The sequence below is a fragment of the Symphalangus syndactylus genome, chromosome 5, assembly GCF_028878055.3.
Source record: "Symphalangus syndactylus isolate Jambi chromosome 5, NHGRI_mSymSyn1-v2.1_pri, whole genome shotgun sequence".
Taxonomy (NCBI): domain Eukaryota; kingdom Metazoa; phylum Chordata; class Mammalia; order Primates; family Hylobatidae; genus Symphalangus; species Symphalangus syndactylus.
This window is the reverse complement of record NC_072427.2, coordinates 140466530-140493989: the sequence shown is the minus strand read 5'-3', so window position 1 is coordinate 140493989 and position 27460 is coordinate 140466530. Positions and strand designations below refer to the sequence as shown.

The 27460-nt window shown below is 37.0% G+C and overlaps 1 protein-coding gene across 6 annotated transcripts in view; it reads right to left on the bottom strand.

Moving 5' to 3' along the window:
* Positions 1-27460, bottom strand: part of EPS8 (EGFR pathway substrate 8, signaling adaptor) — a 212970-nt gene that overhangs the window by 25749 nt on the left and 159761 nt on the right. For all 6 annotated transcript variants that reach the window (XM_063639634.1, XM_055280528.2, XM_055280529.2 and 3 more), the window contains 9 exons: positions 27051-27133; positions 26373-26509; positions 22305-22378; positions 20908-21034; positions 18471-18559; positions 18057-18131; positions 14094-14242; positions 8499-8682; positions 4449-4582 (listed from right to left, as the gene is read on the bottom strand). In XM_063639634.1, coding sequence (XP_063495704.1) covers positions 4449-4582; positions 8499-8682; positions 14094-14242; positions 18057-18131; positions 18471-18559; positions 20908-21034; positions 22305-22378; positions 26373-26509; positions 27051-27133 — 1052 coding nt within the window. The remainder of the gene's footprint in view (positions 1-4448; positions 4583-8498; positions 8683-14093; positions 14243-18056; positions 18132-18470; positions 18560-20907; positions 21035-22304; positions 22379-26372; positions 26510-27050; positions 27134-27460) is intronic.

Genomic DNA, 27460 nt, shown 5'->3' with positions numbered 1-27460 from the left:
TTACATTCCCACATTTATTTACACATCTCTACAAGGGAAATAGCAGGTAGAGACTAAAGATGTTAGGTCATCCTACCCCTGTAAAGTTGCCATTCATTTTGCTGTCTACCAAGTTCTCTGGAATGTTGAGTTATACCAGGGCCTGCAGGACAGTTGTAGACATAATGTATCCTGTCATAGGTTTTTGTTACCTCTTAGGTAGTAACTCCATTGGAGGAGGGAGAGAGGGACAAAGCAAAAAGATGACCGGTACAGAACACCTTATAGACAAGCATGTACGAACAGCTTATTGGCTATTTTGAGTACATTAAAAAGAAGATTGGTGGAAAAGGTGAAATTATGGTGAAGTAATTATTATATGTTATTAATAATACTAATTTTAAAACTGTGTTCCATGGATTTCCCATCCCTATCCCTACTGGAATAGCTCTGCTTTTATTTACTTTATATATTCACATTTAATCTACTAAGATTTCACTTGGGGGATAAAAGAGATTCAACTACCCCAAACATTAAGAAAACAGTAATTTCAGTGTTTTATCTTCTTCTCTTCCCCTATTTTCCTTTCTCCTATGATCTGCAAGATAATCACTATTAATAATGGAGAGTTAAGGGTCTCTAACAAAGTTTTTGTTATCTTGCAGGTCTCAGAAGTGTTTACCTGAAGTGCTTCAGAATTTACAAATCTTTATGGCTCACAGTCTTTTGCCCTCTATAGGTTAAGCATGGATATGACACTGACCATAGTTATCAAACAGATAATCACAATTTGTAATTTTTCAGAGATACCAAACTTTCTTGGCCAGGCATGGTGGTTCATGGCCGTAATCCCAGCACTTTGGGAGGCCAAGGAGGGCGGATCACCTGAGGTCAGGAGTTTGAGACCAGCCTGTCCAATATTGTGAAACCCCATCTCTACTAAAAATACAAAATTAGCTGGGCACGGTGGCACATGCCTGCAATCCCAGCTACTCAGGAGGCTGAGGTGGCAGAATCGCTTGAAACCGGGAGGTGGAGGGTGCAGTAGGCTGAGATCACGCCATTGCACTCCAGCCTGGGCGACAAGAGCAAAACTGTCTCAAAAAAAAGAGGTACCAAAGTTTCTTAAGAGCTATGGAATGTAACAAAATGTATGGGCTCAGTTTCTGATTAGGAATAATAGATAAGCCACTTGATAGAGAGCAGACATAGAGACAGCAGTAATTTGAGAACTTCTCTAAAATACTAATTGCATCTGACAGCAGTAAGCTATAAAACTAAAAGGCGTGGGCTCTAAATTCAACAAATGTTCTACCTAATGGCATAGCAATTTCACAGAACAGTGAATATACTTCGTATGGCATTGTTAAGCTAAATATGTTCTGAGAAACCCTCTGTACTTCCATACTTGAGTCCTGTGGATGAATCATAACCTAATTTAGTAGGTAGACACATTGAAAACCCAATTTAAGAGTATGCTTCTGTAACAATAGCTGAGTCTCAGCCAATCCCAGCAGCCATACTTCAAGCACTCATAGGCTGCTGACTGTTCAAATTGTATGCAAATGCCAAGCTGTAACCAATCCAGCTGTTTCTATACCTCACATCCGTTTTCTGTACGTCACTTTCCTTTTTTTGTCTATAAATTTGCTCTGACCATGAGGCATCCCTGGAGTCTCTCTGAATCTGCTGTGATTCTGGGGGCTGCCCAATTCCTGAGCCATTTTTTTTCCCCCTTGTTCAATTAAACTGTTAAATTTGCCGGGCGCGGTGGCTCATGCCTGTAATCCTAGCACTTTGGGAGGCCGAGGCAGGCGGATCACAAGGTCAGGAGATCGAGACTATCCTGGCTAACACGGTGAAACCCCATCTCTACTAAAAAAAAATACAAAAAATTAGCCAGGCGTGGTGGCGGGCGCCTGTAGTCCCAGCTACTCAGGAGGCTGAGGCAGGAGAATGGCGTGAACCCAGGAGGCAGAGCTTGCAGTGAGCCAAGATCACGCCACTGTACTCCAGCCTGGGTGACAGAGTGAAATTCCATCTCAAACAAAACAAAACAAAAAAACTGTTAAATTTGTCTCAAGTTTTTCTTTTAACAATATCTATTGCATTCCTGGTATGTAATCGAGTTTAAGGTCAATAATAATTATTTATAAAAACAAATTCCAAACCTCTTGTATTTTATATCAGACCACAATTTTCAGACAGTTTTTCAAAATGATGACAAATGTTCTTAGCAACATAGAACATCAATGATTCATGTATTTATCAACTATCCTAGCTCCTATTAAGTCCAGCTGAGACAGAATCCATAAGAACAACTGAGATATAAAATCTACCCACCACTCAAGGTATTCAAAAAAATTCTTTCTATGGTGAAATTCTGACCACTCTAGACTATTGTCCCTTCATGGAATTTCTATTTTTATATTTTATTTAAATTTCTATTTATCAAAGGTTACTAAAAGAAACCTTATAAAATTCCCCACAGCCTTCTCTGTGGTGAGGAAAAAAAATGTTAAAAATAAATGTCCCTGACATCACCTATCCCATCCTACATTAAGTTTCATGAGACAAATATTACTGAGAATTTAGGAGTAAGAAAAGCATTTTTTATCCCAATGAACTGATACTTATTCCTTTTCCTAATGTTAGCAAATGATTATGTTTCTCTTTTTGTTCTGACAGCCAGAAATCTGAAAGACAAATCTGAAATTCAATAATAGTATCAACTTTTATATTTTATAAAAATTCTCATCTTCCCTCTTAACTTCTTAATTTTATATTTTATTTCATCATTTAATTTTCAATAATAATACCACTTCAACTATATATAATTTAAGTGAGCTAACTGAATCTATTTTGGAAGTAGAAGGGGTACAAAGATATAACTAATTCAATAAACCAAAGGTACACTGCCCTGATATTCTATAAAAATCATAAAAATCAAGGTAAGCTTTTAGAAGACTCTGTGGTAAGGTGCCCAAAATAAATGGCAGAGGTTATTCCATCAGTAATACTATCCCTTATAGATATGCAGGTGAAGGACAGGGAAGTAGTGACTCTGAAATACTGGATATACTCTCATGCACTTATTCATCCAATCCATCAATCAAATAAATCTACACTTATTGAGTGACCACAGTACGCTAGATGTGGTCTTAAAATGGAACCTGATAAAAGTTTTCTAGTGTCAATATGTACTCTACATATGTACTCAAGTGGTTTTCTAGCTACTTAGCTGTGGAAAATCATCTGAATTACTGGAGTGATAAAACAAAAAGAAACCTATTAATCTGAAATGATTTCTAAAATATTGACATCTAAGACAGAAAGAAAAAAGAAAATATTAAGATGAGTACTGAGTTAGTTAAGAAGGATTTCAATGAAATAATGTTTAAGCTTCAAAACTGATTTTAACTGTATCTACTGAAAATTAATTATATAATTAAAACATTCTCATATGCTGGCATTTAAAAAACATATTATTCATTGCTGACTTTTCTTTGTACTCAATTTAATGTCACTGGTGCCCTTGGAGTTATACCTGTGTAATTTCTACAGCAATTACTTAAGCATTACCTGTCACCACCCCTGACAAAGAATAAAAATTTTAAATCCCACTTTCTTCAGATTATATTAAGAAAAGAGTATACAGAAAAGAAGTAAAGGGCATCTAACTCTTGCGGTAAGAGAGGCTTCGAGGCAGGAAAGTACTAGGCCGAGTTCTCTACCCCAGTTCACTGAATGACCCTTCTCCGATACTTGTGTTACCAAGATTTTACCTCCTTTTCTCTTTTCTACATGGCTTGGCTCTACGTAGATCTCATTTACTAAAAACAAGATGGGAAATTAAAAAAAAGAACTTATTCCAGTTCCTTTATTTCTTCTCATCCCAATTCTCCATCTCTGCCTATATTAAATTTTTTAAGAGTGAAGATATAGAAAAATAAATGAAATGTAAAACTGGAAAGTCAAGATAAAAAAATGAAATGGCAAGAATGACAAATAAGGCATTGACCCTGTTTAAATATTTAGTTTATATTCAGTTTAAATATATCTATCTAAAGGAAGGTTTATTTGTTTTCATTCGGTGAAGATAAAGATGGAAACTGTTTCCTTTAAAAGCTACAGAGCTGGAAGGATCCTCAGAGACCATCTGGTACAAACTAATGGAGGGTTTCAAGACAATTCTTTCTTTCTAATGTACACATTTTGTCAGAAGTATCTTTTAAAAAATGGAAAGTCATCCAAAGGTATTTGAACTAGATGAGAATTACAGACTGAAGGTCCAGACATCTTTTGTTGATCAAAACCAGTTCTCTAAAGGAAAAACTGAAACTTTATCAACTAATTAACAGATGGAAAGTTTAAAGAAGCAGTAGACAATACAGATACTGTCACCTCTGTTAGCACTAGACCAGAGACATTTATCCATAGCTCTCCAAAGGGTGCCTACTAAATGTTACCTATCTATATGGCGATTAGAAGTTGGCTTAAAAGCAACAGCAGCTTCCCCTTGGTCCAGGTGGGATCCTCTTGTGTAAATGTTGCCACTGAATGCATAGCCATCGGCTGGATGATACTCTGATACACTGGAATGCTGAAAGACAAAGTGGGGCAGATTAAAGAATCACCAAATACTATTTGAATCAGCACTCAAGTCAGTCAACAAGATCTCTCAACTATATTGTGATAACTTTTCATTTTCAAGTGACTGACCATTATGTTAACACATTATCAAATGGGAGTGATACATTTTTGTCAAATACTTACTTATAATAAGAAAAGTCATTAGTGCAAAGGGTAATCTTGCTCTCTCTGTTCAAGAAACTTTCACCACTCTAGCAAAGTAAATATTGTCACATGAAAATCAACTGAACTCTATGCATTAAAATTATACCGACGTCTCATTTTTCTCAATTTTATTTATTTATTTTTTTATTTATTTATTTTTTTTTTTGAGATGGAGTCTCGCTCTGTCGCCCAGGCTGGAGTGCAGTGGCACAATCTCGGCTCACTGCAAGCTCCGCCTCCCGGGTTCACGCCATTCTCCTGCCTCAGCCTCTCCGAGTAGCTGGGACTACAGGCGCCCGCCACTACGCCCGGCTAATTTTTTGTATTTTTGGTAGAGACGGGGTTTCACTGTGGTCTCGATCTCCTGACCTCGTGATCCGCCCGCCTCGGCCTCCCAAAGTGCTGGGATTATAAGCGTGAGCCACCGCGCCCGGCCATTTTTCTCAATTTTAAAATTATACACAGAACATTATAGTATTTTCAATTTTTTAAAAAATAGCAGCACTATTATCATATTTACTGTTGAGAAACACAGAAAGGCACAACTAAACTGATCTTGATAGTCAAGAGTCCAGGATAAGAGAATGCTGGAGTCACTTCTTTTTTGCAGTTAAGATAATTCAGACAGGAGACTACTGGGAGCTACCAAGAGTGACAGTTGAGATTCACAGGTCCCCCTGAGGACCATGGTTTTAAAGCTATAGAGCAGCAGTCCCCAGCCTTTTTGGCAGCAGGACTGGTTTCATGGAAGGCAATTTTTCCATGGACCCCAGAGCCGGGGATGATGGGGATGGTTTCGGGATGAAACTGTTCCTCCTCAGATCATCAGGCATTAGATTCTCATAAGAAGCGTGCAACCTAGATCCCTTGCATGTGCAGTTCACAAGAGCGTTCTTGCTCCTAATAGAATCTAAAGGCGCAGCTCATCTGACAGGAAGTGGAGGCAGTAATGCTCGCAGGCCTGCCGCTCGCCTCCTGCAGTGAGGCACAGTTTCTAACAGGCCACGCACTAGTACTGGTCCACGACCCAGGGATTGGGGACCCCTGCTATAGAGAACACATGCTCAGACTGGGAGAAAACAAACAAAAACTCCCCAAAGCCTTTATTTTGTTTCTTTATGTGAAAATGAGGTATGGAAGAAGCATGGCAGACACTGAAGCACTAGAATTCCTTGGCTATTTTCATTATGGACTTTGTATATTTGTTTATGGATTCTGTATATTTGTTTATGGATTCATTGGGGCAAAATAGTTGAAACTGGGAATGTTTCAGAAAAGTCTTAGACATATGGTTACCACAGTTAATTCTAATGACAAAGTGATCAGGAGGAGGGCTGAGTTTATCCATGGACAGAACAGGTGATGTTTATATATACAAAATCAGGATACTGCACTTAATACATAAATAAAAATAAACAAGTTTTAGCCATTTAAATTAAAAAAATCTGAACTCAGTTAATTCAGTTTATAATTTCCCTGGGAAACAGCAGAGGCACTACATTAGATTAGGTAATCTTTAATTAAAGGCTGTTCTAAAGAGGGGAGTGCTCTAACTGTTGGAAGCACCCACACCTTTTGCCCAGCTCTGAAGATAACAGTGAAGTCAGCAGTATGAAATCATTGGGTCCTGAGAGTGACTGTGAATACTGAAAGGGAGAAGAGAAATGATGACAAATGACTAACAGTGATGACTACCAAAGCTTGCTTAGGGTTCAGAGGAAGTAAAGAAGCTGAGTACTGCCACCCATATTTGTCACTCCAAGTCACCTATGTCTTTCAATCCTAAACAAAAATCATCAGATCCAGAATTACCCAAGTCTTGTTGTAAATGCATTTATTATAGTAGCAATAAAGTATAATAAAATCTGTCTTCTAGGGATGATTACGTTTTTATGCTTTTTAAGTCACAATTACTTGGCCTCTTTTCCAACAAAATCTCAAGGCATAAAATTCCCTGGAACTGCTAGCACGTGTTTTTCATTTTTTTAAACCTCTGAATAACTACTTCAGCCATAAAATGAAATATAGTTTATAACAGGAAAATAATAACTCATTACAAGTAAGGATTCTCAATAATTCCTCTTTTAAAATTACTTATTCAGTCAAAGTAGACAAACTTTTATCCTGGGAGCCCAGAACACATTACTGTCTTCTTAAATACACAAATTGAGAATGAAATAACAAAAGTGAATTACTGAGGCATACATTATAAAGTGAGTATATTTTCTTATTTAAGATATGAAGGCTATAAGCTAGAAATTTTTATGATGTAAAAATAGTCAGCTGTAACTATAGCAACAGCAAGTGTATCATAATTTCATGTTTGATTATATTTTCTTTCCTCTAGAAAAACTACACTTTAAATGGAAAGAAAATTCACAGAGATGAGGCCTGAACTATGAAATACAGGCAGGGGTATATGCTTGCCAACCGAGCAGTGAGGTCATCTTAATTATTCATTTAGAGGGAAAGACAGGCATGGAATCCATCTCTTCCCTTATAATACAGCCAGAGGAAAAAAAAACAATTGCATTAGAAAAAGATCATTTCAAAGTAATATGTTTGCTTTATTTTTAAAGTTTCAGGAGTTGAACCAAACTTCTATAATATTATTGTTATTGTCCAAAGAATAGTCCACAAAGGGAACAATTTATAAAATTTAATTTAGATAAACATTTCGCCTTAAAAGCAGTCACAGGATATAATACACCATGGTTTGACAATTCATTCCTTCATATCATATTTGCCACATTATAAATACCTATGATAGTCTGAGAAAATTAATCTAAGGAATTAAATAAAAATAATAGGACTTCGGGAAGATATAGTCATCATTTACTGTTTCTTCTTCAAACTAGATCTCATTCACCTAACTCTTCGGGTTCTGATCATCCTATTTGTGTTTGGTCCAGCTTTAATCAATGTTCAATGTTCTTTTCCAACAAACAAGAAGAGTCACAGAAACATCATTTTTAGGCAATGTGACAAGACAGCATACTCAATTTCATTCTCTCAACTTGATTCCCAAATAGGTTATACTCTAAAGATTACTAAATACTTAAAAGATAAAATGAATGTTAAGATCTCCTCAAGGTGTAGTTTTACAAATGATCATTTGACCCTCAGGACTAGAGTGCAGACGAACTTGGGTCCTCCAGCAAGGCTGATAGGACTCCAGAGTTTTAGAACTAGGCAAAAGGGAAGAAAGAAAACAAACAGAAGAGAAGAGAGGCAAAACAACGTGAAGAGAAGGAGAGAAATTAATTAACTGGGGGAATTCAGGAAACAGCTGCTTGGGACAGGTTAGAGGATCTAGGTTCAGGGAACTGTCTTGAGGGCCTGATAATGGGAGAGGAAAACAGAAAGAAATAAGCCAAAGGACAGTAGTGCAATTCCCTGACAAGGAGAGAAAGTCATCCTAAAAAAGCTTACTTAGGATCGCCAGAGCCAGAACAGTGGCAATAAGGGGAGGGGGAGGGCTGACAGGCTATAGGAGAGCAATTTGGGTTGGGGTTGGGCTTCATGGAGGAACAGAGCAAGTGTCACAAAAAATGACAGAGGCAAGAGAGAGAGGTAATTCAGGAGAGAGTAACATTCAGACTTTGATTCTAGAACAATTTTCAGATCAATAAAACAAGAACTTGCAATCAGAATTACAAGAGAATACACAGATAATTACACTGTCTACAAAGGGCAATGTTAAAAAAAAAAAAAAACTTTACCTCTGTGGATAATCTTTTTATTTCCTGTTTGCGCTGATGTTCTGCTACATTTGCCACAGATTCTGCCAGTTGATAAAGATCTTGTTCCATTGTTGCTCCCACAAAGTTCAGCATTGGGGGCTCCCAGCCATTGCGGAACCGTGGAACATACGGTGGAATGAACTGTTCTTTTGGCCACTCTGCTCTGCAGGAGGGAATGAAGGCATATAAACAATAAAATCTAGGAATGTATCCATGCTCACAGTTACCTTCAGTAAGGCTAGACATACACACGCACACACACATAAATAACAAACAACAAAAACAGCACATAGACCTAATCTGTCTTCCATCCACTCAAAAAGTAAAAGCAAACATTTTCTTTTTTTTTTTTTTTTTTTTTTTTTCTTTTTCTTTTTATTATTATGCTTTAGGTTTTAGGGTACATGTGCACAATGTGCAGGTTTGTTACATATATATCCATGTGCCATGTTGTTTTGCTGCACCCATTAACTCGTCATTTAGCATTAGGTATATCTCCTAATGCTGTCCCTGCCCCCTCCCCCCACCCCACAACAGTCCCCGGAGTGTGATGTTCCTCTTCTTGTGTCCATGTGTTCTCATTTTTCAATTCCCACCTATGAGTGAGAACATGCGGTGTTTGGTTTTTTGTCCTTGCGATAGTTTACTGAGAATGATGGTTTCCAGCTTCATCCATGTCCCCATAAAGGACATGAACTTATCATTTTTTATGGATGCATAGTATTCCATGGTGTATATGTGCCACATTTTCTTAATCCAGTCTATGGTTGTTGGACATTTGGGTTGGTTCCAACTCTTTGCTATAGTGAATAATGCCTCAATAAACATACGTGTGCATGTGTCTTTACAGCAGCATGATTTATAGTCCTTTGGGTATATACCCAGTAATGGGATGGCTGGGTCAAATGGTATTTCTAGTTCTAGATCCCTGAGGAATCGCCACACTGACTTCCACAATGGTTGAACTAGTTTACAGTCCCACCAACAGTGTAAAAGTGTTCCTATTTCTCCACATCCTCTCCAGCACCTGTTGTTTCCTGACTTTTTAATGATGGCCTTGTTGGATCAGTCTGCTGGCTATGAATTCTCTCAGAAATACAGTATTTCTGAAAAAAGTATTTATTTCACCTTCAGTTTTTAAATTGAATTACAATTCATATATCATAACATTCATCATTTTTAAGTGTACAGTTGAATAGATTTTATTACATTTACGTGGTTGTAACATCATCATCACTAGCTGATTCTAGGACATTTTCATTACCCCAAAAAGGGTACCCATTCCTTGTACCCATTCCTCTTTCCTCTCTGCCCTGGCAACCACTAATCTACTTTCTGTCTCCATAGATTTGCCTATTCTGAACATCTCATATAAATGGAATCATACAATATGCAGCCTTTTGTGTCTGACTTTTTCCACTTAACATAATGGAAGGTTTTCAAGATTCATTCATGTTGTAGCATGTATCACTGTTTCATTCCTTTTTATGGCTGAATACTCTCTCATTGTATAGATATACTGCTTTTATATACCTTTTATATACCTTTTCATCAGTCGATGGACATTTAGGTTATTATCACTTTTTTTTTTTTTTTTATTATACTTTAGGGTTTTAGGGTACATGTGCACAATGTGCAGGTTTGTTACATATGTATCCATGTGCCATGTTGATTTCCTGCACCCATTAACTCGTCATTTAGCATTAGGTGTATCTCCTAATGCTGTCCCTCCCCCCTCCCCCCACCCCACAACAGTCCCCGGAGCATGATGTTCCCCTTCCTGTGTCCATGAGTTCTCATTGTTCAATTCCCACCTATGAGTGAGAACATGCGGTGTTTGGTTTTTTTGTCCTTGCGATAGTTCACTGAGAATGATGTTTTCCAGTTTCATCCATGTCCCTACAAAGGACACGAACTCATCATTTTTTTATGGCTGCATAGTATTCCATGGTGTATATGTGCCACATTTTCTTAATCCAGTCTATCGTTGTTGGACATTTGGGTTGGTTCCAACTCTTTGCTATTGTGAATAGTGCCGCAATAAACATACGTGTGCATGTGTCTTTATAGCAGCATGATTTATAGTCCTTTGCGTATATACCCAGTAATGGGATGGCTGGGTCAAATGGTATTTCTAGTTCTAGATCCCTGAGGAATCGCCACACTGACTTCCACAATGGTTGAACTAGTTTACAGTCCCACCAACAGTGTAAAAGTGTTCCTATTTCTCCACGTCCTCTCCAGCACCTGTTGTTTCCTGATTTTTTAATGATGGCCATTCTAACTGGTGTGAGATGGTATCTCACTGTGGTTTTGATTTGCATTTCTCTGATGGCAACAAAAGCCAAAATTGACAAATGGGATCTCATTAAACTAAACAGCTTCTGCACAGCAAAAGAAACTACCATCAGAGTGAACAGGCAACCTACAGAATGGGAGAACATTTTTGCAACCTACTCATCTGACAAAGGGCTAATATCCAGAATCTACAATGAACTCAAACAAATTTACAAGAAAAAAACAAACAACCCCATCAAAAAGTGGGCAGAGGACATGAACAGACACTTCTCAAAAGAAGACATTTATGCAGCCAAAAAACACATGAAAAAGCAAACATGTTTATGCCAGTATTTCACACCTTAATAAAACGAAAGAAAGATTGAATTCTGTTGCATCATCTGTTTTCCCAACATTGCCCCATTTCTCCATTAAACTCAACTTTTTAACATGGACATAGGTTTTTAAAAATTTGTGTAAGAAGGGAGTATGGAGCTAGGAGTGTGATAAGTATTTAGAGCACAAACTTTAACATTTAAAGTAGTTTCAGATCCCCAACTTTCCCTTCACTCCCCTCTCATCATTATTGAAACCTCCCAGTATTAGATACAGCTTTCAAAAGAGAAAGAGCCCAGCAAGTTCTTAAGGTTTATGATGTTTAAATTTATGAAGTCCCCTAAAATGAAACAGATGGCCATTTTTATAAATTAAATGTATCAGCTCTGTTTTAATCAGTAAAGTCAACTAATCTGTAATCACAATCATATTGGCTTATCATTTAATGACAACCAGTGAAACTTATTTCTATAAGATCCTAATCACTCATGAACCACAAAAATAACTAGGACAAAAATGAGGGCTTCATTTTTGCTAGAATATGTTGCTTCCTCTTTCATATTTAATTCTTCATGTTATATTTCTACTATGATGAAATCAGCCATTTTATTCAGATTGTTATAGACTTTCGTGGTTCTTTTTATCTTTATGAGTTTTTAAATCAGTCAGTACATTCATTTCCTAATACTCTCAACAATCAGGATCTAAAATGACCCTTTCCGCGTGTTATAACAGCTAACAATATATTTCGTTTTGATGTAGTTTTTTGAACGTTTTCTTATTTTAAGATAGAACCCTAAACAAAGAAATTAAGGAGCCTGAACTATATTTGTAATGTGAGACCTGATCAACTTAATAAGCTTCATGAAATTAAAGGATGCCACCTAGGCTTATCATAAAATCATAACCTACATAAATCTAACAGATTTAAGTGTTCTATTTACAATGGAATATTATTCAGCCATAAAAACGAAAGAAACCTTGTCATTTGCAGCAACTTGGATAGAACTGGAGGTCATTCCGTTAAGAGAAATAAGCTCACTCATACGTGGAAGCTAAAAAAATGGATTTCATGAAGGTAGAGAGTAGACTGGTGGTTACTACCGGCTGACAAGGATGAGGCAGGGTTACAGGGAGATGAAGAGAAGTTGATTAATGGATATAAATGTACACTGAATAGAAGAACTAAGACTCAGTGTTAGATAGATCAGTAGAGTGACTATAGTTAACACTAACCTATTGTACATTTCCAAATAGCTAGAAGAGAAAAATTCAAATGTTCCTAGCATAAATATTTAAGATATTTAAGGTGATGGACATCCTAATTACCCTGATTTCATCTTTATACATCATATGAATGTATCAAACTATCATATGTACCCTGAAAATATGTACAACTATTAATGCTATCAATTAAAAATTATAAAAATAAAAAGATCTATTTAACCAGTTTTATACAGTATGACAAGAACAGTATTATATAGCATACACTATGCTATACTAATACATAAATAATATAAATAAATGTAAATATTTTCAATTTAAAAGCAACAACTGCAATACTTTCAAAGAATTTTCTGCTTAAATATATTCTAACACAAGCAACTGTTAAAGTCCAAAAAATAAGTGGAAAAGTTTGTATATGTTTCAATAGGAGAAAAATGAAGAAAAAAAAATATGATCTGGCCCATGACTCTTAGGCTAGCCCATTTAAAAGCATTAGGAAGACAAATGTCTAAGTGGCCATACTAAGTGATTTATTCTAAGTGGTGAAATAAAGAAAAAGATTTAGATAAATGAGCAAAGCAAAAATTATTTATTTACAATCATGAAATTAGACATATTTTCTTACCTTGCCTTGCTCAGCAAGCATTAGTACTACAATTGTTAATAATCTGTCTTCCATAATCACTTTATTGACAAATGCACAATTCTTAGAATTACCCACACTTCCTTTTCAGTTCCACTGTGACTCTCTAGTCCTGAAGCATACTGATTTATAAGGAGCCTCTCCTACAACATTAGCATCTCAAAAGGCCTCTGCCTCCAGTTACTTTTGTCCTTGTCCTTGCTAGCCTCAACTACCAGACTGACCTTTCTAAAACGTAGGTGTAATTATGTCGCACCTCTATTCACAAAGTTAGTGGTTCTCCACAGCCTACAGAACCATGCTCTAACACTTTAGCATGGCACTGAAAGCCTGCATAATCCAGCCCTCATCTCTGTATGTTCATCTCTATATGCTCATTTTAATACCATCCGCCTCCCGCCCTTCCACAATGATTTGCTACCTGAAGTCCATATTCCAGAGAAACACATCTTCATCCTCTCTTCTCTTGACTATTTCATGCCTTCACTTCTGCTTCTTTCTCTACCTGCACAAGCCCTCGCCCTGCTATGGAATTGTGGAAATCCTACTCATCCTGCTAAAAGGCAGTTTAGCAAACCAATGATGAACACTGACTCCAGAGCTACATGGCACGAGTTCACATCCCTGCTCTGTCACTTACAAGTTGTGTGCCCTTCGGCAAATTACTTATCCTCTCTGTGCCTTACTTTCCTCATCTGCAAAATAGGGATAATAAGAGTAGTTATGTAAAGTGCATGGACTAGCAAGCACTGTGCATGTGTGTGTGTGTGTGTGAACCCTATGTGTACCTGTCGATTTTAAATGCCAGCTCTTCTTTGAAAGCTAACTACCCTCCTGTCTAAATCCTCTTCCTGACTGCTCCCCCTTGCCAACCAACAGCATTTTGTTTATGACTCACTCCTAAGGTATATCATGCCTTATATTACATACACTTCTATCTCTTCCACTAGACTTGTAGCCTTTAAGGGTTTAGGCTTTTTCATCCTATGACGCTTAGTCCTTCGTATGTAGAAGGTTAAATAAATGTCTCATTAGATCCATGTAATAAACAAAGAATGGTACTTAAGGCATTATAGGTGGTAAATGCTTACCTGGCTTTCATCCAAGTTCCTCCCAATGACATCCACAGCTGCCGTTCATCACCATTGACAGTGTAAGTTAAGAAATCAATTGCGTCCTTAGTCAACAGGGGACTAAGTACTGAACTGGCTAGTTCAGGACCTCCTGTTGCCTGCACCACCTAAAATAATAAACCATTTTTTAGCAAGAAGATGACTATTCTTTGTGTGTTTTCAAAATGTGTAGACAAAAACCCATGCCAAAAACAAGCACTATTTTTTAATAGGCATATTAAATTTTGATGCTGTGCAATGTGCTACCGAATGAAAAAAAGCTTGTCAAATCAACTTGCCCAGCCCAGCAGTGCTTTAAAACCTAAAATGAAAGTTAACAATTTAGCAACTTTCACAGCATCTGCCTATGGGCTGCATATGACTATAGTTTCTCTGGAAGATACCAAAGGCTATGCAGAGAATTCTCGATCAGGTGATTTTACTATCCCTGTTTTGTTGTTGTTGTTGCTTTTGTTTTAAATATGTGTTTCTCTACTGGCAAATCTATCATGCCACATTTGAAAAATACAGTTCCCGAAATGAATACTATCAAGAGAAACAATACTATCGAGAGTTAACAGTCTATGGCTCGGCCTATACAGACATACAACAAATAAAAGGATCCAGGGAGCAAGGCGAAACAGGAATGAGAACTGGTACTCTGAATCTATGGTACTTTTCCCCAGAATTATTTTTAGAAAATTCCCCTGATTTAATATGGATAATTTAATGACAGCAGAAACAAACAAACAGGTGCAATTCTCTGATAAGCAAAATGAGGATAAGTAGATGTTCAAAAACTGCTCTAAATTTAAATTTACTTCTTCTGAGCTATTTTCTGGCTAAAAAAAATGGTAGTTATCTCCTAGAGCAGAAACCAGAGTCCCTTTATAAAATTTTACCTTCTCAGAGATGTGGCACAAGAAGAAAGGAGATTTTTTGAATGGCTCCAATCATCCAGGTGTTCTCAGCATGCTATGCTGTTCTAGGCCTCTGTGTATTTGCACATGCTGTTCCCAGTTCCCCAGAAGGCCCTTCCCCCATTATTCAGAACTCTACTCAGGTCCCAACTCTTGTGAAAGCCTGTGTTAACCCCACAGTGTAACTCTGATGTACCACTCCCCACCTTGCGTCCTCTAAACAATTTATGCATATTAGTAACACATTACACTATTACACTGTAATTTATGCATATTAGTAACACCCTACACAATTACATTGTAATTTATGCATATTCATAACACATTACACTATTACAGTGTAATTTATGGCTTTCCAGTTTCCCCTCCTTGAGGAGTTGGACTAAGACTTATCCGACTTTCAACTGCAGATGATACAGTGGTACTGGAATGAATGAAAAAAGATGGCAGATAACGGAGGAAAGCTAACTCTTATTTGAGAACAAAACCTACCCTGCCTATCTAGCACAGTAATTTTTAACTTCCAACCTTGAATGCGTTTCCAATAAATATGTAGCAATAAGAGGGAAAAGTAAAACTAAATAAAATGAGTAGAGGAATATAAAAATATCTGCTTTAACAGAAGGAAGAGGAAATAATATGAAAGAAAGTATAAATGAAAGGTTAAGAGCCATGGTTCTCTTTCAAGAACGTGCGCAGGCACATGTGCTGTGGCTATGCTCGTGTGTACATGTCCATGCTGAGGGAAGAGGAGAGCAACTCGCAGGTGTAAAGCCACTACATCATGCCTGGCCAGTAGCAGGCCCTGAATAGATGTTCCTCCCCACCTCCTTCATCCAAGTAAAATGTCTGGGGCCCTGTAGGGAAAACATTAAATGGACAAGCAAAATATTATGATTGGAGAGACCATTAATAAGGTGTAATTTTTGAGAAAAGCGGAGATACCAAACATTGGCAAGTAAACCAATATTTTCAGGTACATAACCTGATCACAAAGACCAATTTGTATATGTCAGGGAAACCAGCCTTGTTATGTTATAGCTCTATTCTGTGTAATGACTAGATATCTACATATGATCTCTGTAAGTGTGTGAAATAAATAAGAGACAGCAAAAACTGCTTTATGAATAATACTTCCAAATACTCAAACTAAGCATCAAAAATGTTAAAAACTAAGGAATACAAATTTTGTTAATGAGCTAGTATCAGTTTCTTTGCATATGTATGTCCTTGGTCTCCATCTAATTTTTTAAAAGCATTTATAGAGCAAGAATTATTCAGAAATAATTAGGCAAGTAGAAATCTGATGCTCCATGTATAGCAACAACATATGGGAGCATTCATAAGTTATTGATGTACTCTTGGACTTTCATCTTCTAGTCCCTTATTGCTTAGCTTCTGACATTCATGTTGATAGTGGTACTTACTTTCCTATGTTTGTAAAGCAATACTCATTTCATATTCTACTTCAGGTCTTGTCTACTTATCCCTGGGGAAAGAAGGATGAGATTTATCCTCCCTTACTGCCTCTTGTCAATCTTACTTGCTGGTTCTTCCCATTCTCCTAACATCGAATGCCCAGGGCTCAACCAGTCCTTGGCCTGATTTCTCCACTGAACTCCAAATTCATATACTCAACTATCAATTCAAATTTCCCCATCTGGATACAACTCAATTTTGATATGTTTAAAACTTAATTCTTCACCAATCTCCAAAAACCTGCTCTACTCAGTCTTCCCCATCTTAATTAATCATCACTCCATCCTGTCAGTCTTAGGCCAAATATCTGGGAGCGATCCTTGGCTCTTGCACAGTATATCCAATCTAGCAGCAAATTTATAACCAGATCAGACTTCTCACCACCTCCAATGCTACCAGGTCCAAGCACCATAATCCCCCATCTGGATTATTTTAATAATTTTCAATAATTTAATAATTTTAAATTTTTCTTCGCCAAAATTTCTAAACATTATAGTCAGGGCAATCCTTTTCTGCTGAAAACTCTTCAATTGTCAAAGGTGTCCCAATCCCTTAGAAAGACAAGCAAGATGTGTCTTCCTGTTACCCTGCTGATATCATCTCTTTCTAATCTTTTCTTCATTCCGTTGAAGTCACAGTTCTACTTATTCCAAGAACATGCTTTGCATGTTACCACCTCAGAACATTTATACTTAACTATTCTGTGTTTGGAATTCTCTTCTTTCAGGGATCCACATGACCCATTCCTTACTTCCTTTACTCCAATGACATCTTCTCAGTGAGGTTTCCATTAGCCAACCCTACTCAAAAAGTGCAACACTCTGTTTCCCACACACATACACACATGCGTGCATCCCCCTAGGGAACTCCCAGTTTTCCTTCACTCCTCTATTTTTCTGCATAGCATGTGATTTTTTGACTGCTGTATTATGCAGACATTTATTTAGGTTATTGGCTACCCCTCTATGCTACAATATAAGTTCTAATAAGGTAAGAATTTTGTCTGTTTTGTTCCTGATGGGCTACTATAAAGCCAAGCACATAGGAGGCTCTCAATTTGTATTTGTAGAATAAGTGCATGAATGAATAAACAAGTCAGCGACAGTTCAAGAGATGAAGGAACACCTCGATAAAAAGAACATGGGTCTCTGAATGACTTCATGGAGCAAACCATCCATCAAGAACTAGACTTCTCATGATTATTTTGTGAGAATGAGAAAAACATCTACATTATTCAAGGCGCTGGATATTATGTACTAGTATACATTGAAATACTGGTATCTAATAAATCTTTATTTCTTTTCATATCCCTAGCACTGTCAGAGATACCAGTTTCCTCAACTATAAAATAAGGTGCTTAAACTAGATGATTTATAAGGTTCTTTTAAATTCTCAAATTTTCCATTCTTGATGTTTACACAAATGGCAAAGAAATAGTACCCATGCAAGGTAATGAAGAAAAGCAGTCTAGATAATCCAGACAGACACTTGGGGTTAAAAAATATACTAAGAACGATTCTTTCTTAAACTAATAAAATCTCACCATATTTAATGGAGTAAACAAAAAGTGAACCAAATCTGCAGCACTAGGATTCTGAATATGAGACTTCAGTTTGGCCTGCAACATGAAGAAAACAGAAAACAGATTACTATCAAGCAAAGACAGACACTCAGAAAGATCCAAATAGACTCAGAGGGGGCGTTCTTTACCACCAGTTTCAGTTTTAATATATTCTTTAGAACGGATAGAGAATAGAAGTCATTGTTTTTCCATCAAGTCTCTTAGATATATATGTTTTAAAATTTTCTGTTTTAATTGAAGGCAAATCAAAACATACAGACCACCATAAAATCTATAAAAACAATTTTATTTCTTAATTAAAACAGAAACGTCCTGACTAGACTTTCATCTTTTCCATTTATTTCTTCTAAGTCTATAGACATAAATTTCACTTACCAGAAGGTTAAATCCATGTTTAAACTTTTGGAAACAGTCAAGAAATTCATCAGGTGGTGGAGGTTTTGCCCGCAGCGTTAAAACACCCTCTAATGAAATAAGCGAGAGGAGATCAGAGCAAAATCCAAGAAAATTTATTAAATGGAAAAACAGAAACCACATTTATGTCTGTAAAGTTTGAAGATCTCATCAGACATGCTACCTAGTTACTGTGCTACATCTCATAGTCTGAATGTAACAAACTGAGCAGATACAAATTTCAAAATGGATTGCTCTATCCTTAAGCACTACAAATTACTCATTTAATTCCATAAACATACATTGTAGCCTTTCTCTATGGCAGACATTGTGCAAGTGAGTAAGTGACAAGCCCTGCTCTTAAGGGCCTTAAAAGCTAATAAAATACATGAATCAGATAAATAACAAGAGAAGTACCAATCATTATGAGAAGAGACTTACCCGGTTGGGAGATAAGGAAATGGATACTTAAAAGGTATTAGATGGAGAAAGTAGCTTACAAGATGGGATTTGAAAAAGTTTGGTCCGGGGCGATGTGGTGGGAAAAACATCATGGTTGGATAAAAACAGCATAAGCAAAAACAAGGAAAGGGGGAATTGCATGTATACGAAGCACCAAACAAAAGCAGAGAAACATGAGAATGGAAGGGTAGATCAAGGTTAGATTGTGGATAACCTTGATTTCCAGGGTGAACAGTTGTACTTAAATCAATAGAACATGGAACTAGCGTGCTTTACAGCAGAAGAATGAAGTGACTCAGAGCTTTAAGAAGATTGTTCTCACAGCATGAAAAAGTAGAGGCTTAAAGACTGCTTAGAAAGCAGGGTAAAAAAAATGATAGTTGCTTGAACTAGATATGAAAATGAAAAGGGAAATAACTAGATACAGGAGATGTTGAGAAAATAAAATTGATGTTGGCTATAAGCTAGAGAATGAAGTCATAGAAGAATCTGTGGTTTTGAATCTGGGTGATCAAGAGGATAGTATACCTTTCATAGAGAATTCCAAAAGGAGTAAGTGGTTTAAGATACCAGGAAGTAATAGTACTTAATTTCAGAATATGTGGAGAGGAGGCACATCCATGTATTCACATGTAGAAGATAAAGCCAAAGATCACATGCTTATTATATAAATATGTGCTAAAGAAAGATTTGGAAGTTATCTGTAATGAAAGGGATATTTATTTACTATTTTATATCTTTCAATCTCTACCATTTTGTCAGAGGAAGTATAAACATTACTTCCATAATTTTAATTTGATATAGCTGAGGCCATTTTAAATAGCTGAACTGCAGCATACTTCAAAATTGTCTGTATGTGACTTTGTATGTGACCTGAATGTACCGTTTAAAGTTTTGTGATAAAAAATTCAAATCCGATGAAACTTTTAAATATTTTAGTAAGTCACCCCCTTTTTTTTTTTTTTTTTGAGACGGAATCTCGCTCTGTCACCCAGGCTGGAGTGCAATGGCTCGATCTCGGCTCACTGCAAGCTCCGCCTCCCGGGTTCACGCCATTCTCCTGCTTCAGCCTCCTGAGTAGCTGGGACTACAGGCGCCCGCCACCGCGCCCGGCTAATTTTTTTATTTTTATTTTTAGTAGAGACAGGGTTTCACCGTGGTCTTGATCTCCTGACCTCATGATCCGCCCGCCTCGGCCTCCCAAAGTGCTGGGATTACAAGCGTGAGCCACCGCGCCCGGCCCACCCCTTTTATTTAACAAATAATATGGTTCTAGTTTACAACAGAATAAATCCAACTACAAGAAGAATAGAGCTATGTCTTTCTTTAACAGATACTTAATTTTACAATAACTAATGAAAACTACAGACAGATGGTCACTGCCTGAATCTCAGTCTCTGTGATTTAGGTAAAACATTCCAGGATCTTTCTTCACTATAGCTGACTTATAACCAAAATGGACTCTTCCCTGAGTTCACCTTACTCTTTGCCTAAATCTCACGTGCTACCCCAAAACTAGAAGAGGAACCCTAGTCCACAATCAATGAAGTTTTGCTAAGCAGTTCATGAGGGTCAACACTCTGCCTAGTACCGGAGTTCTTTTTTTTTTTTTTTTTTTTTTTTTGACACGGAGTTTCACTCTTGTTGCCCAGGCTGGAGTGCAATGGTGTGATCTCAGCTCGCTGCAACCTCCGCCTCCTAGGTTCAAGTGATTCTCCTGTCTCAGCCTCCCAAGTAGCTGGGATTACAGGCACATGCCACCATGCCTGGCTAATTTTTCTATTTTTAGTAGAGATGGGGTTTCATCACGTTGGTCAGGCTAGTCTCGAACTCCCGACCTTAGATGATACACCCACCTCGGCCTCCCAAAGTGCTGGGATTACAGGTGTGAGCCACTGCGCCCAGCCAGTACCGGAGTTCTAACCAGTCATTAGAAGACTGAGAAAATCCAACTTACCTCCTGGTCCTTTCCTTTTACCTTTCTTGTTTTTCTTCCTTTTAGAAAGCTCAGAAAATGCTTCTGCTGCTTTTTGGAGTTTTGTGATAAAAAATTCAATGTCATCCAAAATGTGGTTTAAAATTTGCTGAAATTAGAAATTATAGAATAAAATATAAAACAGAACTATTTTTACCTTAGCTGTACACTGTTAGTAAATAATAGAAAGGTTTTTTTAGAAAAAGAAACAGCCCACATGCCAATTTCAAGTTTATTACTAATTACAAGAATCAAACTAAATATACCTGTAGCCATATTCTGACATTTACATTTTTCTTTAGCTTACTTTTGCTCTATTTTCAATGTCATCAAGGAAGCATTCACAATATCTGCTCAGATTATTATTTTCAATTACTCTAATTTTCTCAGTGTTCTCCCACACAGTTAGGAGGAAAATTCTAAAACAGGTTTTGTTAGAAGAGCACTGACATTTTTGCTTTACTGATAAATGTCCCAATAAAGCACTGACAATATTATTTCATGGAATTAAAGGTATACAGATTGTTGTGATAACCTAATAGCTATGATACTAAGCATTAATAAGAGTTTCCACGTGACATAACAGAATTAATAATGCACCATGCTTTCAGAGATCACTGGAATGAATTTGATTATCTTATATATTAGAGTCTTAGTTGCCTTTCTCCAGTATGTGTGAAACTTGACATTCTTCTAATTTAAGACTAGAAATTGGGGTTAAACTTTTAAGTATAACATGTAACAGTGTGATGTAACAATTGAATTACAAATTTCAAATTCCTTTCAGTATTTGTTTCTCAATAGGCTGGTAACATGTATATAGTATAAAAAGTGATATATTAACACCATATTCTATATCTCATTTACAGAATGAGAATGCTATAATAAAGCATTTACAGCATTCTCATTCTGTAAATCACTATAAAGAAATGAAAACAAATGCAGCATTATCTTTTATAAAAGCATTACGATTTACAAATCTATCCTTTAAAAATGCCACTTTTACCTTTTAGGTATTCTAAAATACATTGTTAATAAATGCCAAGAAGACATATTAAAAAGATATTTCGATTATGAATTATAAACTATAATAAAATTAAAATTGTACCATTCCTGAAATCTAATAATTCAGCCTAAGTTCCAATGTAAACTAGCTAATATGCTGATTCTTTTATCATAGCCCAAGTCTACTAACTAAATATTGGCATAAAGGCAAAAACAGTTAAGGAAAAAATAACTCAAAGGGCATAGCCATCACAGGAAACAGAAAACATAGTTTCCATAAAATATCTTTATTTAAATCAGCTTCATTTTCTTATGAAGTTTTCTTTTTCCTTTAAAAAAAAAGCCAGTGATCTAAAGGCGACTCCTGTACTTACCACATCTCTGTCAATGCGGGCTGCCATCATCTCAGGCGTTTCTTCCTGCTCATGATACTGCCTTGGTTTCTCAACTATAGAAAAGACAATCAGAAGTCTTTCAATCTCTTACTCCCACAAAACCAATACAGACAATTAAAACATAAAAATTAGTTAAAAAGGAGGACCATTTGCAAAAGGAACACCTCCACTGGATACACAAGTCAAAACTGTGCTCATCAGCCATGAAATGCATCCTTGTCAACACTAACAGGAGCAGTTGAGCAAAGCTTAAGTATTGGTCCTCTCACCTTTATGATGTTTATTTACCTTGTAATATCCCCTCTATTCTCTCTCTTCCCTGAGTTAGCTACCTGTAGAACCAACCTTAACTTAGCACCCTGTAATTCCTACACAAGCCAGAAATATAAACCAGCAGTTAAGCTTTTACTTCTCAAAAGGTGGTCAACTAAGTTCTAATGCAACAGAGCTATAATTTTTATACATTCCAACACTGTGACTACAATAAAGCTTTGGGAGTTCTGACAGCAGAGTGCTTCTTAAAATTCTAGTGTAAGTAAGCTTAAAACCCACAATGTTGGGCTCATTAATTTTAAGCTACATGCTTTAAAAGCAGAAATTTTCACATTAAAAAATAAATGTCTTAAGAACATTCAAGATATTAAGGTTGCTCAGTTGGCTAGAGCATGATGTTAATCACGAAGTTATTATCATAAACTCCTTCCTGCTATGAGTCAGTTAATACTACCTGTAAACACAGAGCGTTGTTACAGATATTTCGTGGTAGAATAAATTTAAAAATATATGGATGGAACAACAGAAACGTAACACCACAAATGGAAATACAACTCATGATACATCATCATGACTCATGATGTTCAATACAGAGAACTGCAAAAAATATTGGAAACTTTGTATTGCTATTCTTCCTTGAAACTAACTTTACCTGTAACTGGAACACTTGCCAACAAAAAAAAAAAAAAAAAGAAAGAAAGAAGAAATCACCGTGTCTTATGAAACTTAATTAGTGGCTGTTAACTACTTTAAGATAATTAAAATTTCTGTCTATGAAATCTTGCCAGTTAGCTACTATTTTACATATAGATAGCTGCTACCTTGGCTGTAGTGGACTACCACAGAAAGTACTAAGTTGAGGTTGAAACAGCTATTAGGAACTCTACAGAGACCCCAAAAAATATCATTTGGAGGGCACAGTGAGGGGGAGATATGGTATTTCTTGGGCTCTGTCAGGTCTGAAACACGACTAGGAACCCTAGTGCCACTGGCGCTATTCCACAGAGATCACCTTTGGAAGTCGGGGTAGATATACCTCAGAGATTCGAAGGAGGGGCAGTTCAGCCTGAGTCAGCCAGAGCATCCAGAGGAACCAAAAAGACATTCCTTTTGAGGGGCTTTCCAACTAAAAACTGGACTGGATCCAGGCCAAACCTGATATAATAAGTCTTCTGTTTAGTCTAGTGGTAAATTAGAAGTTCTGAAAGCCTTATCTCACTTAGTTTAAACAGATGACACTGCAGAAAATATTTCAGATAAAATTTAATGAAAGCTCAGAAACCCCTAGGGATAAATTCTCTCTTTGTTATAAATTATATTAGGTTCAGCAGGGCATGGTGGCTCATGCCTGTAATTCCAGCACTTTTGGAGGCTGAGGCAAGAGGATCACGAGGTCAGGAGATCAAGACAATCCTGGCTAACACGGTGAAACCCCGTCTCTACTAAAAATACAAAATTAGCCAGGTACGGTGGCACGTGCCTGTAATCCCAGCTACTCGGGAGGCTGAGGCAGGAGAATCGCTTGAACCTGGAAGGCAGAGGTTGCAGTGAGCTGAGATTGCACCACTGCACTCCAGCCTGGGTGACAGAGCGAGACTCCATCTCAAAAAAAAAAAAAAAAAAAAATATATATATATATATATATATGGTTCAACATATAATATACATAATATATATAATATATATTAGGTTCAACATATATTTTTACAGGTTTGTTCAGAATGTCTGTAAACTTGTCTTATCCTTCTTCTACTTCAGACCCTCTTCATCCAAACAGTAACAACAAAAACACCACAAGTACACAAAAAGTACAGAATACAATAAATTACTGTCTTTTAAACACATTCTAAATACAATCAGATCAATACAAATTTATATAATTTATGAAAACAGAAACTGTTAAAAAATTAAACTACACAGCTCTGTTAATTAATTTTTTTTAAATGAATGCATCAAAGAATTCTATTTTTCATATCTTTGGTAGCGCGGCTTACATTTCAACCTCTGAAAAAACCTTTAAGAATACAAGAAACCTAAACAAAATAGAAAACAATTCAGAAAGAAAATGAACTTAATTTGGCAAAATGAGAATCACAAATTATGCTTACTATTCTGTAGTAGGTACTATCATAAACATTATTTACTTTCAGATTCACAGCAACCCATTTCAGAGATGAGGCCGAAGTACAGAGAGATAACTTCCCAAGACCACACAGGTAGACAGATCAGGTCTTGCTCCAACTTTTACCCTGCACATCCAAAGTAGAGTCCGAGGTGACTCATTTTTGGAAATGAGTTATATCGTTTAACTATAGTGCCAGATACCCTGTGTGAATAATATTAACTGGATAAAGAATAAGAAAGTTAAGAAGTCCCACTGGAGTAGAGGCAAAAGAATGAGGCCCTAGAGTTCATCAGATTCAAGCCTGCTGAATCGCAATTTATTCGTCCTTAAAATGAGGACTAGACCAAACATATTTTAAGGCATTTTTAAATTATAAACATTTCAGATTCTAGTAAAATATTCTAACATATAAAAAGTAACACTAAGTTCTATGTTATAATTGTTTTTAAACAGAATGCCAAGGTGAAATGATGTCACGCTCATAGGGCCCACTTGACAAGTACAGTCGTATGATGGATACCTTTTACCCTTCTCCACTGCCAGCAGCCAACCACTGTCCTGACAACCTTTCCATGAATATGACAAACTTGTCCAAAGAGGGACTGTAGTTAAACAATAAAAAATGGAAATAATGTTAAGTGCAATCTTTTAAAAAAACCTGTACATATTTTGTTGCCATCTTTTTAATTGTCAATCAAGTGAAACTTCCTCTTAGCATTAAAAAAAAAAAGACTCTAGCCCTAATACCGTATTTATTAAATGGTGGGTCTAAGCTCTTACAGATAATAATCTTAACAAAATTCAAGGCTTAACTTTCTTTTTTCTTTTTTTTTTGAGACGGAGTCTCGCGCTCTCACCCAGGCTGGAGTGCAGTGGCGCGATCTCGGCTCACTGCAAGCTCCGCCTCCCGGGTTCCCGCCATTCTCCCGCCTCAGCCTCTCCGAGTAGCTGGGACTACAGGCGCCCGCCAACACGCCCGGCTAATTTTTTTTGTATTTTTAGTAGAGACGGGGTTTCACCGTGGTCTCGATCTCCTGAGCTCGTGATCCGCCCGCCTCGGCCTCCCGAAGTGCTGGGATTACAAGCGTGAGCCACCGCGCCCGGCTAACTTTCTTTTTTCTAAGATTTGATTTTTTTTTTGAAATGGAGTTTCGGTCTTGTTGTCCAGGCTGGAGTGCAATGGCTTGATCTCAGCTTACTGCAACCTCCGCCTCCCGCGTTCAAGTGATTCTCCTGTGTCAGCCATGGAGTTTCGGTCTTGTTGTCCAGGCTGGAGTGCAATGGCTTGATCTCAGCTTACTGCAACCTCCGCCTCCCGGGTTCAAGTGATTCTCCTGTGTCAGCCATCCCAGTAGCTAGAATTATAGGCGCATGCCACCACACCCACCTAATTTTTGTATTTTTAGTAGAGACAGGGTTTCATCATATTGGTCACGCTGGTCTCGAACTCCTGACCTCAGGTGATCCACCTGCCTCGGCCTCCCAAAGCACTGGGATTACAGGCATGAGCCACTGCACCTGGCCAGAGTTGATTTTTTTAAAACTAACCTCAAGCTTTAGTTCTGAAATCAGCATCAGAATTTGAAAGCAAGAACTATGTCCCAACCCAAAGTAAGTGTTCAATAAATATTAATTCTAGGAAGACTCACAGTCCCCTTGGTCGGCTGCCCATGCAGACCAGGCTGCCACTCGACTTCTAACATCCACCTGGGTGATGGTCCCAGGGGGCGCAGGGGCAGGCGCTCTGGGTGGAGGTGGTATACCAGGGTTTGCGTTGGAAATCATCCTTAAAAAGATAAAACAAATAGAATTTTTACCATTTCTATTTCTATAACATATCAATTAACTCAACTTGTGGTACTAGTTATTAAAATTCAAAAAGAACTATGTCAAGGGGCAATAAGGATTTCCTAAGCATTCCATATTATGCATATTTATGAATGCATATGAAATAAAAAAAAATAGCTGAAAACTAGGTTGATTTTCTATCTGAGTCTCATGTGATTTGGAAGGGCCATGGAACAATTATAATCCTACTGTCTAGCTTGTATTTCCCTAGGATACCTTCTCTTAAAATGCCACTCATCTTTCATGACTCTGTGACTTCCAACACAAGTGAAGCCATATCAGAGAAAGACCAAAAATATGGAGAGAAGAGGAGCAAACACACTGACAAACTTGGGAGAACAAATGTGTTGAGACTACAGGTTATGATCTATACAATATAATCACATACTTCCATAGAAAATAATTTTTCTAACTCTTTGGGGGAAAAGAGCCTTAGAAACAAATCAATTCCACCCCTTGATTTCTTTTAATGTTTTTACCTCAGGGCCTCGGGCCGCCTCTTCTGTTTCCCTCCTTTACTGTCACTGATTGCACTTTCAATATCTTCACTAATTAGGTTTGCCTGCAAGGAGACACAAGTTACCTGAAAGTTTATGGATTTTTCTGAGTCTTGATATGAAGTTTAAAACAGAAAAAGGGTATGTTCCTTGTCTGAATCAGTATCTTGATGTAAAAAGTCTTTTTATAAAAATCTTGCAAAACATGACTCTTGTGGTTTTTATAATGGTGAACTATATAATGATAAGATTTTAAAAACTGAAGAAATTTTTAAAGATTATCTTAAAGGGAAACTATCCTTGAATAAGGGCAATGATAGAAAGGATATGCACATGCTAAAAATGAAACTCAGTAAAATCTCTAACTGGGTGGAAATTAAGGGGTTAGAAAC